At 33.3% G+C, this 17,055-nt stretch overlaps 1 protein-coding gene and 1 long non-coding RNA gene across 2 annotated transcripts; both read right to left on the bottom strand.

The window, feature by feature from the left end:
* Positions 1 to 306: 306 nt before the first annotated feature.
* On the bottom strand, positions 307 to 855 carry LOC127085380 (uncharacterized). Its single transcript, XM_051025897.1, has one exon. The coding sequence runs from the start codon at positions 780 to 782 to the stop codon at positions 459 to 461; it is 324 nt and encodes a 107-aa protein (XP_050881854.1). The 5' UTR covers positions 783 to 855; the 3' UTR covers positions 307 to 458.
* Positions 856 to 8,530: 7,675 nt separating this feature from the next.
* LOC127085616 (uncharacterized) lies at positions 8,531 to 10,376 on the bottom strand. The gene is made up of 2 exons (XR_007789203.1): positions 9,932 to 10,376; positions 8,531 to 8,827 (listed from the first exon to the last, which is right to left on the bottom strand). It is a non-coding gene; the product is annotated as an uncharacterized LOC127085616 (long non-coding RNA).
* Positions 10,377 to 17,055: the final 6,679 nt, after the last annotated feature.

The following is a 17,055-nucleotide window of genomic DNA, read 5'->3' as shown; positions in this document are numbered from 1 at the left end:
TTACAAAAGAAAACTATGATAAAGAATAAAGAGAATACAGAAAACAATGTTAGCAAGGTCTTGAAGGAGAACTCTGAACCCACATTTTTTATTCAAATAATTGTGGTTTTCACTTAATGACATATCTATTAACGGTTCTAATTCGCAACCATAGTAAATTGAGTTCACAGAACCTATAAACTATCCCCTGAATGCGTAGCAAAAGAAACTTAGCACAGTCGAGGCAAAAATGACAGATACACTTCATGCAGCACCAACAAAATCACTTAATATAAATCAAGATTCAAAATTTCAAATTTCTAAACGTAAAAAGTCAAAAAGCAAAGACTATTATTATTCATAACCCTAATTTTGATAATCAGTTACAACAAAAATTGGCGGCGGTTTACAACAATTTCTCAAGAAATTAACAAACAGAAAAACAAATATAGCAGAGAAAGAACTCACGATAAGAAGAATCAATTCTGTTCATTGAAGAGACTACGAAGACGAGCCGCGAAGATTCCCGTAGAATCCTGAGAAGCTTCGTCGAGCAATGAGCGCTTGATGTTGTTCAAACGATCGGTTACTGAGTTGTGTTCTTCTCTCAGCTCATGAACATCCTCTTGAAGTCCATGGATTTTGTACTTTTGCCCCACGGATCTCATGCTTAAGAGAAGAATTCCAGTCATGGCGAAAAATTGAATGAAGCTGTGCTTTTGTTTCATCGCGTTTGCGAAAAAATTTAACTTCTTCGGATTGCCGGCGCCGGCGCCGGTTGATCGGGAAGAGGAAGAAGCCATGGAGCACACCACTCAATCACTGCCTTCAACGTCGATGAAATAGCATCTGTATTTTTGTTATTTCTTGAATAAAACTCTTTTAAAATAATTTCTTGTATATGGGGTGTAAAAAATAAAGTGATGTTCAAAAAGTATTTTTACTTTTGGAAATAAAGAGGACCCAAGCCCAAATATAATTGTTTTGTGTAAATTTTTGTATTAATTCATTGAAATATAGAATTATTGTCAAATTTTTGCTTTAGTTATTTAAATTAATTTTCACAATTATGAAATTTTCAGAAAAACAATAATTCTTGAAGATCAAATTATTGTGTAGATTTTCTTATAAGTCAGTGGAATGGTGTCTAAAACGAAAATGGTGAGATCTTCTAATATTCAGATAAAAGAGGGCACTGTATAAAATTTGAAGCATTATTAATAATAGAAAAATGACAATATAACATAAATCTTATATTTTGTAAGCGCGTCTGCAACTTGATTGACTTATAGGTAATCATGGATTCATTTGATAACACCTTCAATGCAACTAAGTAATGAATTTTACTCTTAATCATATTAATAGTTATGAGTGCATCACTCTCAATAATGACATTTTGAAAGCCATTATTTTTTGCAAGTTCAAACCATGATAAATACCCCTGCAGTTCAACGTGAACGATGGTGCATCATCCAACGTCTCATTGTCAGAGGAGGTTGCCAATGGTTCAGAAGGGCTATAGTTGCCTCAATGTTGAAGATTTCGGAGAGTGTCGAAAGTGTCAATGGGTTAAACATTGGGATCCAAGAGACCTTGACGCCAGATATCCACTCAAAGCCTTAAGACAATGGGGGTATGAATCACCTCTCTTATAAATCCAACATTTCCTCAATTCCTAGTCGATTGAGAACCTTACCACTTTCACACTTCAAACCCAACACTCAAGAATACATGGATGTGGATTACACAAACTAACATCTAAGACTAATGCCTTTAAGGATCATCTTAATGTGTTGTAACGAAGCTCATGAAGAACAAGGAACTTATTGAAAATGATAACCACAAAACACATTATATTTCCGATTTGATTCACATGGAATGTTAGGTTATTTTGTCTCCTTTTATTATGTTATATTGGTATTTTGTGTTTGTTCCAGGTATTTAAAAAGTATGAGCTTATGTGCGCGAAAACTGAACAAAACAGTAAAAACAAGAAGAAAATGTCAAGATTATGCTGTCATGGCGTTCGCCATGGCACTTGCCATGATGTGGCAACAAAAGGCGCCACCAGAAAAGAAAAAAAAAGAGAAGCATCAGTGTTTTTGTCTCATGGCGTTCACTATGGGGGCATGGTGTCCGCCATAGACCATAGGAATTAAAAAAAAAAAGGCCCATGGAATTTGCCATGTATCTCCGGAACCCTTAAATTCGCCCACTAACAGCATTACTTTGAAGGTTTCTCCCACTTTCTCAATTACTCGTACATGATCTAGGGTAGTTAGTACTCGAAAATTCTCTTATAAATACACCTTGGACTCACACTTTTAAGGCATCCAAACATAGTTAGACACAAATATTAGTTCTTAAAAGCTTCATTTTCTCACATATAGGGATTGTTGCAAAAATTAGTGTTAAGCTTGGTGATTATTTTGAAGCAAGTTTATATTTCAGCATTTAATTTCCATCAAGGTTTTATTTCTTCTACCAAATTAAAGATTCTATTTGGAGCAAATTGCAGTTTAATTTTCAGGTTTAATTTACATTCTCTTTCAATTATTTATTACTACCAGTATTATTGTTTGAAGCTTTTACATGCCATTTTTACTAAACTGCATTTAATCTTATTTAGTTTCTATTTTAATTGTCAAATTTATATGCTATTAATCTTGTCTTACCATTTTTATTATCAATTTATATTCCATTGCTATTACTACTTCCATGATTATGTAAAATTCGTTTACTATTATTGATATTCTATTTATGTTTGTTCACGTATCCAATATGCTAGCTTAAATTAAGAGAGTCCAGAATGTGAGGATTGTCATGCCGACGGTGCTCACATGAGTCATAACATTAAGTATGCGTAACGAGAATTATTTTGGGGTCTGAAAATTATGTTTTAACACATTTCTACTCACCGCGAAAGCAATGCCGATATGATTTTTGTTCCAATTTGAAAGAATTGGATCTTTATCTGTCCATTTTATTTTTCAAGAATAAATTTTAGAGTTCAGCGAAAGCGACTCTTTTTATTTTATTAAGAAAATTTTGGTTTTCGAAAAATGGAGTTTAAGCGAAAAATTATACACGCGACAACGGGCATTTTGTCGGTTAAAATTCGGTGTTGTATATGTGAAAGCAAGACAACACTTTTGAATTAACTTTTTTTTTTACCAATTATGACTTTTTAAACTTAGTTCATTTAACTTTCAAAAACAATTTGAAGACGTTAATACATCACCTCGAAAGGTGAAAGCTACCGGAAAAATTATCGATTCAAGATCCGGTAATGCACATGCTAGACTGGTGTAATACCTTTAATTTAAGTGCCCTAGGTTAGAAAATATTGTCTCATTACGACTACAAACATTGACTCTTTCAGTACCAGCGGTCGACGAAAATTACATTCTGGTCTCCTGTTCTAATTATCTAAACCAATTTTATTCTTTTTCCTATTCGGTGACATCAAACCATTTGTATAGCCTTAGATAAACACCGTGAGAATACATAACGATACTTGACACAACTCTATGTAGGATCGATAAATCTTTTATATTATAACTGATATTTTCCGTGCACTTGTGGACCTATCAGAAAATAATATTTTTTACCATAGAATATTAATAGTCACAACAAACACCACTCACTAATCTCAAACTAACAAGAATCGGTCTGACATGTTATCCATCAATCTTGAACACTTCGAGTTTTGAAAAATCATGATAATAATTACCATTAAACTCACTCCAAATTGAGATAACATGGTGACAATTCCATAACATGTGGATAACATTTTCCTGAGTAGAGCGACATAAAACAAGTTCTTGGTGTGGAAAAATGGCGATAAACTCATACCTCGTTTGTAAGTACATATTGGTGATCAACTCTCCAAAGCGCTACAACAATAGGGGAAATCAAAAGTTATATAAGACGTGCTTTAATGTTATCATGAGACTTAAAGATTTGTTCCTCTAACTTAATGCATATGTTTTGATGTTGTAGACACACACTAATAGATCACTTTATGGCCTCATCTTCCATGAAAGTGTGAAGAAATAATTCTCCATACAACTTGGTTTTGATGAAAATAATCCATATCAAAGAAGAATAAAAATAAGCTTGAGTATCTTATGAAAATTCAAGGCAGATAATTGGTTCTAAGATGATCAATGGAAATCAAGGTGTAAGTTCGATTCAAGGTATTATTTACAATTCAATCTATGATACCTTTAAGTAAATGATTACTACATCTTATTTCTATCATATGCATACCTCATGAAAAGATTTGAAAAACTATTTTTTCTATGCATTAAAACAAAGTTTTTTGCCCAAGTCTCTGTAGTAAATGATTACTACATATTGGTAATCGATTACCACGTTAAATTTTTTTTTTTTAAAAGTTGTTAATACTTAGTAATCGATTACTACTTATTAGTAATCGATTACTATGCGAAATATTGCATCTTTTCATTAACCATTGGGATTGTTATGGAATAGAAAGCTTCATGAAGCTTCTCCTTTCATATACACCTTTTCATATAATGGTTTTAAAGCATGTATATAAGGCTTTCTAAATCAAAATTAATCCTCACCTCTTTCATTTTAACATTTGTTACATCAATTCAAATATCTTTCAAGTACTCATTCTTAAAATTTTGAAACTTTGTGAAACTTCATATCATTCAAAGTTTAGTCAAATTTTTCTAAACATTTAAGGTGTATTAGTTTGAATTGTATTCTTAAGAAAGAGAAGACAAATTATAGAAGTTGGTGTTCTACTCAATATCAAAGATACTCAAAAATATTGTATCATTTTGTTGTTACTTTTCTCACCAAGGTGTGGTGATAAACAAGTTTAGGAGAAAGTAGGTTTCTTCCTCTAAGTATTGTAATCAAATAAAGTGGTGTGCTTTCTTGTGTGTATTGTAAGATAAGAAAGTGATCTGCTTTCTTGATCTTGTTAGAATATTGTAAAAAGAGTCTTGGTGTGAGGTTGTACCAATTTCTATCATAGTAAAAAACTTCACGGGGTGTGGAGGGACTGGACATACCCTTGACTCAAAAGGGGAACTAGTATACATCCTTGTGTCAATTTACTTTCCTCCATTTTATTTTCTGCTTTCTTGTTCATAGTTCTTCACCATAATTCCAAAAGTATTAAAAGATTTATATTATCTTAAAAAGTACGAAAAGAAGTCTCGAAACCTAATTCACCCCATCTTAAGTTGCACTTTATACTTATAATGGCATTAGAGCAGGTTAAGGTAACTTGCTCCTTGATCTGGAAAGATGGCTTCCGCAAAATCGTTCTTGGTAGATGGTGGCATCAACAATAAACTTATATGCTTTGTTGGTGAATATTATGATTTATGGAAGATTTTTATGTGGATGTGTCTAGAATCACAAGGTGAAGAGATATGATATGATGTTGAAAATGGTCCATACTTTCCTACAACGGTTATTAACGATGTAGAACAAGTAAAGGAAAAAGGCTCATGGAATGAAGATGACAAGAAGAAAGTATTATTTGACAAAAAGGCAAATAACAATCTTGCATCTACATTAGGTATGGATGAATTCTTTTGTGTTTCAAATTGTTCAACAACAAAATAAATTTGGGACACGTTAAAAATAACACATGAAGGCACGGTAGAGGTAAAACGATCCAAACTTAACACTGTATCACAAGAATATGAATTATTTAGAATGCAACGTGGTGAATCAATTATTGATTTATAAAAGATATTCTCACACTTGGAAGTAATTTGATGGCTCTTGGAAAAACTTTTACAAATGATGATTTGAATCCCAATGTCTTTAAACCATTGACAACGACATGCAACCAAAGGTGATGACAATATCAAAAAAGAAAAGTCTCTCAAAAATGTCTTCTGCAACATTTTTCGGTAAACTCCAAGAACATGAGAAGAGTAGAAAAGCAAGAAGATCAAGAGAAGAAACCTAAAAGCATTACCTTAAGAGTTGAATCAAGGGAAACAATGGAAGAAGAGAATCCAGGTGAAGATGAAAACATCACCCTTATGGTGAAAAGGTTTGGAAAATTTCTTCAAAATGATAAACCCTTTTGGATGCTCTTAAAGTGTAAAATGAGTTCACTTAATTAAACAAAATAAATTCAAACAAACTTAAATAATTGAAATAAAATCGAAACGAAAGCAAACAAAAACTTATTTATTTTTTGCTAAACATTTTGCTAAAGAAATTAAAATAAAAGGACTTAAAATTACTAAAAATCAGACGCAAAAATGCTCGAAAAATTAAAATGAATGCACCAAAATGGTCAGTGCAAAATAAACTTCTTAAAAACATACATGTTTTGATCAAATTTTGAAATTAAAAACGATCGATTAAAATGGCTCAGACTGATCAAAATGCGACAAAAAATGAGTAAAAAAAACCAAAACGAGCACACCAAGTTAAACTACATGAACCGTAGATTAATAAAATTAACGTCTGCAAACTCGATTTTGATGTTTTTCACCCACTAATTTCACGTACATTTGAGAACCAGTTCAATCGGTTTATCTGTAAATCTGAAAATTTATTATGACTGACATTTCAACATTATGCAGGACGAAATGCATGTTAAGTTATACAGATGATGCAAATGTCATGATGTTTGTATCGATTTATTGAATGAGGGGAAAAATTGGGGTATGACGATTGCCTATATTTAAGTATCTTCAACCAGAGAATATGAAGAGGGACATTCTTCATGTGATCACGGTGGGAGATAGTTAAATACTACAGGACCCAAATTTTGTCCTTTGATTAAATGATATGAGATGTTATAACTGCATGAAAGACTCTCTTTTCCATTTTGGTTTGATAGGGATATGATGTGATATGAGATGAACTTTGGCATGATCCTTTATGATGGATGAAGAATGAAAGGTGGACCTGTGGGAAATGGTGGAGACATATGGTAACGGTGATCCACGAGAGAATGACAAAGACAATGAGAGTGAAGACTCATTAGGGATAACAAATTGTTGGAGAAAAGAATGGCAGAATGCCAAACGATGCTAGACTTCAAAAATGAAATGGCAGACGAGACATGACTTGATCTGAAGGCATTAGTAAAATATATATCGACTTTAAATGGAGTTTTCCAGGCGAGACTAGACTTTACCGTATGCATCAGTAAAATATATATCGGCTTCAAACGGAGTTTTCCAGACGAGACTGGACTTTAACCACAAGTATCAGTAAAATATATACTGATTTTAAATAGAGTTTTCTATACGAGAGTGGACTTGACCGCATGCATTAGTGAAATATATATATCGGTTTCAAACTGAGTTTATTCTTGCGAAAAAAAACTATGGTTTAAGGGTGCAAAGACGAAAGAAAGTCACTAGGGAGTCTACTGCAGAGACTCACTAGAAGATACCTATTGTCGAGGTTTTGTTGAGAAAATACATATTGTTGAGGTCAACTGGGAAATCCTCTGTCAAGATCAATCAGGGAATCTACTGTCGATATTTTGTTAGAGGAAATGTACCTTCTATCGAGGTTTAACTGGGAAATATTATGCCGAGATCAATCAGGGAATATACTATCGAGATTCACTTTGAGAGAGATATACCTACTACTGAGGTCTACTAGGAAATCTTCTATTGAGATTCACTTTGTGCAGGTGTGGCTTCAATGGTGGATAGAGTTGATTAAATGGTGTTTGAGTGAGATGAAGATGATAGGAAAAGGTGAAAAGAAGAAGAAAATGTGGTAAGGGGTGATGAGAAAAAAACTCAGGAAAAAACGAGGGAGAGAATCATTGTGAGAGAGGAACAAATTTCATTGCATAAAAAATGTTTTTTCTCAGCATGACCCATGTTCCTCTTTTCTGTATCTGTGAGTATGTGTGTTTCAAATAAAGGAAACTAGCCAGTGGGGCACCGCGTGGAGCTAGATTGTTGGTCCCTCCCTTCAAACAACATAACACATGTGTGTGTATGTGTGTGTTTCTAAATTTTTACAATGTCTACAATACCCCGTTGGATGCTTTTAAAGTGTAAAATGAGTTCACTTAATTAAACAAAATAAATTCAAACAAACTTAAATAATTGAAATAAAATCGAAACGAAAGTAAACAAAAACCTATTTATTTTTTGCTAAATATTTTGATAAAGAAATAAAACTAAAAGGACTTAAAATGAATAAAAATCATACGCAAAAATGCTCGAAAAATTAAAATGAATGCACCGAAATGATTAGCGCAAATAAGCTTCTCAGAAACATACATGTTTTGATCAAATTTTGAAATTAAAAATGACCTATTAAAATGGCTCAGACTAATCAAAATGCGATGAAAAAGGATTTGAAAAAATAAAACGAGCACACTAGGCTAAACTATGCAAACCGTAGATTAATAAAATTGATGTCTGAAAGCTCGATTTTGAAATTTTTCGCCCATTAATTTCACATACATTTGAAAATCAATTCAAGCATTTTATCTGTAAATCCAAAAACTTATTCTGACTGACATTTCAGCATTATGCGAGATGAAATACATGTTATGTTATGTAGATGATGCAAATGTCATGATGTTTGTATTGATTTATTGAATGAGGGACAATATTGGGATTTGACACATACACACGACAAGTCAAGGACCGATTACATTCAAGTGCCAAAATACACTATAAATAAAGTCAGAAATGGAAATACATGAAAAATCAATGTTGGACCAATAGTTGACCAAACTTTGACCTTTGACCTAAAATCTACTCCTAGACCTATCTCTTTTCAATTCAACATCTTCATCATGATTCACTTCCAATTTGCTTATTTTCTTCAATTTGCTTGGCATGTGCATAAAAATTGGCTAAACTCACATAACATACACCAAGCCATCATAATTCCATAAGCAAAAACATTTCAAACAATTCTAATAATATATTAATGCACTCCATGACCAATCAAGCATAATTCACAATAGGCATTCAAGCATAATTTTTAATTTACCTAGTGTCAAATCCATAACTTTGCTAACAAAAACTAACATATATACACAACCAACATCCATTCATACATATGAAAATCAAACCACATTTCCTATTCTAAAACTACTAACCAAACTTCAAATTCATCACAACATTGCAAAACCATTCAAACAGTTAGAACTAGTTACCATTCATCTATTCTTCACTATATGTTTTTCAATCCATTGATACTAACTCTAATCTCATATTCTAACTAATCTCATAACTTAATCCTCCCCAATTCTAACTAAACTAACAACTTAACAATGTTAGAACTAACAACTTACATTCCTAACTTTAACTAACTTCGAGTTAACTTAATTAACATTTTCATCTCAATTTGATTAACCTTTAACAACTCTACAAAATTTCATGAAATTACTAACAATTCATAACATTTCCTAATCCATTCACTACCTAACAACATCACTTATATTCACTCATTCTAATTCAATTAACACCATATCACTATCCAAATTCCTCAACCTTACTCATGCTTCGATTCCTCTAATAGTCCCCAAACTTAACAACTAATAGTAATTAACTTCTAACAACTAACAGTTTCTAACAGAATTATCAGAGTTAACTGGTTATAACTAACCTTCCATTAACAGTTAACATTTGCCCTAACTTGTAACGAACCTGCCCTAAACTCTGACCGAATTAGTTGTCATTCTCCTATATATAACTCTTCATCCCCACATTCATTGAGAACCAAACACATTTCCACAAATCACTTAAATCTTCAAACTCTCTCAAGCACTCTAGGATTTCTCTCTGAAGCTCCCTCTCTCCATTTTTCCTCTCTACTCCATCACTCTCCTCACACGCACAAAACAACAACACAAAGTAACAAACACAAAAAAATCACATCCTACAAGCTAGGGATTTTAAAGAAGAAGAAGATCTCCTTGAAAAAACAAGAAAAGTAAAGATTCAAAGCATACCTGCATATTCTCTGATTTTTCTTACTCCATATATATCATCTCCAAGCTTCAACAAACACCAAGGTATCCTCCGCCTTGTAGGTTGGTGTGCTATGTTTTATTCCTCTATTTGCTCCAATTCATTTGCCATAATGTAGCTTCGATTAAGGAGAATCAAAGTCCTCTGGTGGTTGGCTCGGTTTCCCCTTTGTTCTCGTTTAATTTATGAATTTGTTTCTTAAGGTTCATACTCTTTTCACTTTATTTTGGAATTTTGGTTAGGAGTTAGGAAGGTTTGATATGAGATTAAGAATGAGATAATTGAGACGAGTTGGTTGATGTGTGTTTGAGGTTATTTGGACCTCCGCCGTCGCCGGAGGCGATCTCTGACGCAGCAAGGCAATTCTCTAATGAGGGAACTATTGAAAGTGAGAGAGATTTGCACGAAGAGCATTGAGACAATAAATGAATTGTATGACTTGTTGAACTCTCTCCACACATTGCTTTGGTTCATTGGGCTTTACTTCAAACCAAGCCCATTGGATTCTATTTCTATCCACACCTTTTTTTAGCATACCCCTTGCAGAGGGCAAACAATAAGGCACTTTGGGCTTTTCTGTTAAGCCCATCGCACATTCTTCCATGCCATACCTCCCTATGGGTTCATACACCCCCTGCAAATTGCTTTTTCTCCTTTTAATCATTTTGTTTTTATAATTTCTTCTTGTCTTTTTTCTTTACATTTTAATACACCTTATTATTACACATTTTTTTGATTACATAAAAATACATTTTTCTACATTTTAGGCTTTTCTTTGAATACATAAAAATATATTTTGTTTTGTTATTAAAAACACTTTGAAAAACTAATGTTTAGTGCTTAGATTTTAATTAGGAATTAATACATTTTTTAATTGAAAAATAAGTAGCTTAATACATACTAAGTTTTAATTAGGATTAATTAGATCTAGTTATTAGAATTAGTTTTTAGAATTAATTCCATTAGTTTCTTTAGAATTGGGGTTTATGCTAATCTTGATTCTTGATCAAATAAAATTATCGTGCTCATAATGTCTTTAACATGATCTTTGTCCCCTTGATTAGTTGATCAAGTTCACCCTTGATCAATTAATTACCATTAATTGGACCTTGTCTTAAACTTATTCTGATCATTGTCTGCTTCCCCTATCCAAACAAGTGATCATAAGTATCTCGATGAGTTGATTGGATTAGACCTCTATACTTGCACTGCATTGGATCACTCAAGTTAAGACTTCACACTCAAGTCAGTTCAAGACTGCATACATGCAAAACCTTGAAGACTCTAGACATCAAGACGGGATCACTGCGGAGCTTCATTCTTCAAGTCCAACCAAAATATTCCTCTTTCAACACTTGTCAGTTATGATGTAAATTGCACACTATGAGCCTTAAGTAGTGAAGAAGGGATGAAAGGGAGTATTCCTATCCTCATTATGAATATCTTTGGATACGGGACGCCTGAGCTATTTGTTCAAAGTATTCACCTTCATTCATAGATTTTAGTGCAATTCAAATCAAATAACTGTCAAGTCTTATTCCCCCACAAACAATACTTCAACAACCAACGTTCATAATACCTTTCTCTTTAGACCAAACACATTCTCTTTGACATCCATACATTCTTTGGGTTAATCACCTTATGGTTAAACACTCATCTCTGAATCAAACCATTTCATGAATTGCGTTGTAGGGCCCTATGCTTTGGAAAAATTTACATTACCCTGTGGAATCCTGTGCTCTGGAAAACATCATGCATGGCCCGTTAGAGCCTTGTGCTCTAGAAGCTCTCATGCATTACCTCGTGGAGCCCTGAGCTCTGAAAACCCTCATGCACTTCCCTATGGAGCTTCATGCTCTGGAAATCCCCTTTCTTGAAGGTCTTGATCTCTCGGATCTAGGAAAAATCCTATAATTCTGCATTGGCCACACCATTTATTGGTTAACGCCACATTTTTTGGTTCAGACACACTTACATATTGTTGGTGTAAGCCCTAGAGGCCAATCCTTTTGGTACTTGTATCGAATTATTTATTAATAATAAAAGGCTTTTTCTTTATTATGTTTGTTTAATAAAGTCCCTAGAATAGCTAGTCCGTTTAATGTATCAAGTGTGACTTAATCATGAGATCACATTAAACATAAGGACATTATTCTTAAAGTATCCGTAGCCGAGCTTTATTGCGAAGTGGGATAACATTAAAGCATTAAGACTATTATGTATATATAGACCGATGATCACATCTCATGGATCATGGATAAGAAGTTATCAAGTCTTAAACATAGGTATGAATATTAAGAGTAATATTTATACTGGATTGGCCCGCTATGACAATACTATATAGAATGTTTTGCAAAGTGTCATAAGTTATTCTCATGGTGATAATGATGTATACCACCCTTCGACCTTGTGATACGGTGAACTGACTTTGTGTTTTTGCTTTGAAAAGCAATGTTGCGGATAACAAGAGTCGCCACCGACTTTTCTTTTATCCAATAAGGAAAGGCGGAAAAGAACAGGAAAAACCTTGATTAGATTTTGAGTTCGGGAGGTACATTATACAAAGGGAAGGTGTTAGCACCCTTTGTATCCATGGTTATCCATGGGCTCTTAATTGCTTAACTCACTTATGTTTTCCTTGTTTGAGAAAGTGTTTGAGAAATGTGGTGTGTTTAGAAAATATTTTGAAAGGAGAGTTTAACTTTGTAATGATTCTTGTACGAATGTATACAAAGTGTTTATCTCGTTTGATTTTGAAAGGTGTTTAGAAAAATATAACTCGGCGATGATTCTGGTGCGAATGTATACCAAGTGGTGATTTTCTAAAAGATGTTTTGAAAAGTGTGAGGTGTGAAAAGTATTTTAAGTTGTGAGAAAGCATTTAAGAGTTATACCTAACCAAAGTCTTTATAGGTATTTCCTATCCTTAGGAGGGTAAAATTGTTCTTACTATTGAGAAGTAAGTAGTCTTATCCTTTGGATGTAAAGGGACATCGTGGGGTCGTCGATTGGTCTTTGAATGCAACATTTGTAAGGATACCTTAGCATTCGAAGGGACGACCATCATTTAATCGTAGGCTACAACGAAGGGTCATCGAGGGCCAAAGTCATATATTCGAAGGCAACGTTCGAGGGACAAGGTCATGTATTCGAAGGCAACGTTTGAGGGACTATGATTTATCTTGTAGGGACATTGACCTTTTGATCGAAGAGACTATGACTTATCTGTTTATGGATGATGATGATTTAATCGAAAGGGTCTTTGCTAAGGGTATCCCCACATTCGCGGGACATGACCGTAATATCGTAAGGCAACAAAGAGAGGGTTACCCTAGAGGTGCAACTGTGGAAATGATTGAATTCGGATATATTATCTTGAATTAATTTATCTAAGTTCGATTATTTATCTTTCCATGCAATCCTATTAGCATACATCTAAACAGTTATATTCATTATTTATTTGCCTAAAAAATAGGTCCTGGGGGCTCAAACCCAGGACCTCTACGTTGCAGTGAGGTGGAAGCTACCAACAAGCCATGTTGGTCCATTCATTATTTATTTTCCTTCATTAAAATATATATTAATTCTACATGGATTTTCCATTTTGACACAACACCACCATGCATGTTACAACTTTCTCTCTTACGGCAAGCTACTTTATTTTTTCTCATGCTGTTTCTTTCATGTGAATACAACAAACCTGTAACTTCATCTTATATCAAACCACACATATAAAATAAGATCATATGTAATCATCATGCAATAATAACAATAGCCATGCACAACTCAAGAAGCTTATATTATTTTACTCATGTATTAGTTCTCTTTACTACAAGTGATAATGATAAAACAAACCTTACACATACATGTTAAAGACAACCAAGGATTTATATTATCACCATTATATCATCATCATCATTATTATGTAATAATAGCATGTGAAATAAACATAATCATGCTAGAAGCAACACTCATATAATAATAATTAAATGACAGATATAATTCTTTAATCATGCAAACCTTGCCTTATGTATCTTCTTCTGCTATATCTCTCCTCTTTTTCGTCTTCCCCCCTCTCTCTCGCTGCAACCATATGAAGTATTTATAATGGTGTGGATTAAGGTTTAACCTTGCTAAATATTTGGATCCCTTCCTATATTTTAGGATCTCACCATTTAATTTAGGAGAGTTAGCTCTAACATTTTGCATGGGCTGGTATTTCAAAAGTTCAAATTTAAATTTTGTTATTAAATTAGAGCCAAAATTATTTTTATAAACAAAACCATCATATGATAAATAATACTATGATTATTTATATATTTTTGGTTTGGATTTGGTCTTAAATATCTATTATTATAAATAAATATTTATTAAATACAAATATTACTATAAATAATGAATAATTTAAATGACTTTTAACAAATAAAAATTAATTTAAATTTTAGTTACATAATTGAATTAAAATTTAAACCTATTTCTATTTTTACTTTCATCATTTAAAAAATCAAAATTATTCTTACTTATATCAACCAAAATTATTTTATAATTTATGGGCTTTTAAAAAAATGTTACTCTTATAAATAAATTTTATTAAGTAAAAAACGTGAATTACTAAATAAATACTATTTATAAATAATGAATAAATGGAACATGAGTCACTAAATTATAAAAAATAGTTATTATAATTTAATGAGCTTTAACAAATAAAATTAATTTAAAATTTTAATTATACAATTAAAATTCAAATCTATTTTTATTTATCATTAAATTAAAACTATTTTATTTATGTATATATAAAATTTATTTATATCATACAGATAACCAAAATTATTATCATTTTTTATATTTGTATCACATAATAAATAAATTAAAATTTATAATTTATATGAGAATGTATGCTAATGAATGAATGCCATGCATGAATCAATTTATCATAAAAATTAATAGGCAAATTTTGGGGTATGACAGCTGCCACTGTTCAATATTCTTAAACCGAGAGAATTAGAATGGTATGTACGCCATTCGTGATCTGGAGGTGGAAGATTATTGAACACTTAGAATGCCCCAAAAATTTGCACTTGTTAATTAAAAGATAGTCTTGATGGAGATGGGCTTAAAGATGCCATCCAGAAAGTTTGATGATGAGAGCTTCAGAGTGCGTCCTACATTAGACCATATCTGAAGACATGAGTGTCACACTGGGTCGTACGCTAGACCGTATAATGAGTCATCCATTAGGTGATATTAGGGTGAGCTGAACCTGATGAGATAAGGATCAGAATGGATCATACGCTAGACCGTATCTGAGTAGCAGAGTGAGTCATCCGTTAGGCTGTATCTGGAGAAATAAAGATCAGAATGGACCGTACGCTAGATCGTATTTGAGTAGTAGAATGAGCCGTCCGTTAGGCTGTATCTGGCGATAAAAAGTAGTCGTACGCTAGACTACATTTTAGAATGTACCGTACGCTAGGTAGTATCTGATGAGAATAGCCAGACTGGGTCGTACACTAGACCGTATCTGAGTTGCAGAATGAGCCGTCCATTAGGCTGTATCTGAGGATAAAAGATCAGAATGGATCGTACGCTAGATCGTACCTGAGTAGTAGAATGAGCCGTCTGTTAGGCTGTATCTGGCGATAAAAAGTAGTCGTACGCTAGACTACATTTCATAATGTACCGTACGCTAGGTAGTATCTGATGAGAAGAGCCAGACTGGGTCGTACACTAGACCGTATCTGAGTTGCAGAATGAGTTGTCCATTAGACTGTATCTGAGGATAAAAGATCAGAATGGATCATACGCTAGGCTGAATCAGAATGAGCCGTACGTTAGGCTATATCTGATAATATTTGTATATGTTGTATTTGCAATAAATGTCTGGGATGGGCTTAAAGATGCCATCATTAGGAGGATATCATAATGCTTGTCAGAATGAATATTCATATGGATTATATCTGAAAGATGTATCTGAATCTTGAATGTAATCGATAAAGATATCCGTCTGAATGAATCTTTATTTTGACTGTATCAGGAGGATAATTAACATTGCATGCATGTATATGCTGTGAAATGATGCATGAATGAATTATGCGTCTGAAATTTTTTGCCATGGGAAAATAAATCCCGATATTCTGGTTGGAGATATTTGTATTGATGACCCTTTCTTAGCTGGGGATATTTGATTTCTGTCCGATGGTAGAAATATTCAACAGAACCTGACTGGGGATAAAAGAGATGACCAGTCTGTCTAGTAGTGCCAATTTCTTCTGGGATTAACTGGTTTTGCTGGGGAATAGGATTTGCAACCGGATTTGTTAGAACGCATGGTTAGACCTTATCCTTGATCCTAAAGTCTTTTAGTAATTTCTATTTCTATTTTATGCATGTATTTTCGGTAAACATCAATCATATTCAAATGCATATATTAATTCGAATTAAATCAATGGACGTTTATGCAAACAAAACGGAGAAAGTAAAACAAAAGTATCTTTTTGGAAATAAAATTGTATTGATTTTGAAAGAGGGCCTATAAACAAGCAATTTTAATACAAGGAGACAAAAATCCTAGTAAGAGGAAATTGTCAAGAAAGCAAAGAAAAAAACAGCTATGAAAAAAAAAGTCCTATTGATTTTAATTCTACTACTGCTATTATGTCTTCAAGCATCTCATCTCTTGTTGTCGGATAGAAGTGATTGGCTTGTTCAGTCTCTTTGACTTTGGTGAAGCTGACCGGGAACGGGACATAGTCATACGCTTTAATCCCTAATTTTTGCCTGGACCGCCTTTTCAGGTTTTCAGTCCACCAGGATACCCTTTTTTGCCCAAGCCGCCTTTTCAGGTTTTCGACTTGTCGGGTGTACATTTTTATATGTTTATCCCTAATTTTTGCCCGAACCCTTTTGGTTCGTCGGAATGCCCTTACTTTTGCCTAGATATGTCGACCTAGCGGGTCTCTTTTATGCGTAGTATTTTTTAACTATGTCCGCGTTCACGGGATGCGGGAAATCTTCTCCATCCATTGTAGTAAGCATCATGGCTCCACCAGAGAATACCTTCTTAACTACAAATGGCCCTTCGTATGTGGGAGTCCATTTGCCTCTA

Source organism: Lathyrus oleraceus, chromosome 5, assembly GCF_024323335.1.
Source record: "Lathyrus oleraceus cultivar Zhongwan6 chromosome 5, CAAS_Psat_ZW6_1.0, whole genome shotgun sequence".
Classification (NCBI taxonomy): Eukaryota; Viridiplantae; Streptophyta; class Magnoliopsida; order Fabales; family Fabaceae; genus Lathyrus; species Lathyrus oleraceus.
This window is presented reverse-complemented; position numbering and strand designations above follow the sequence as displayed.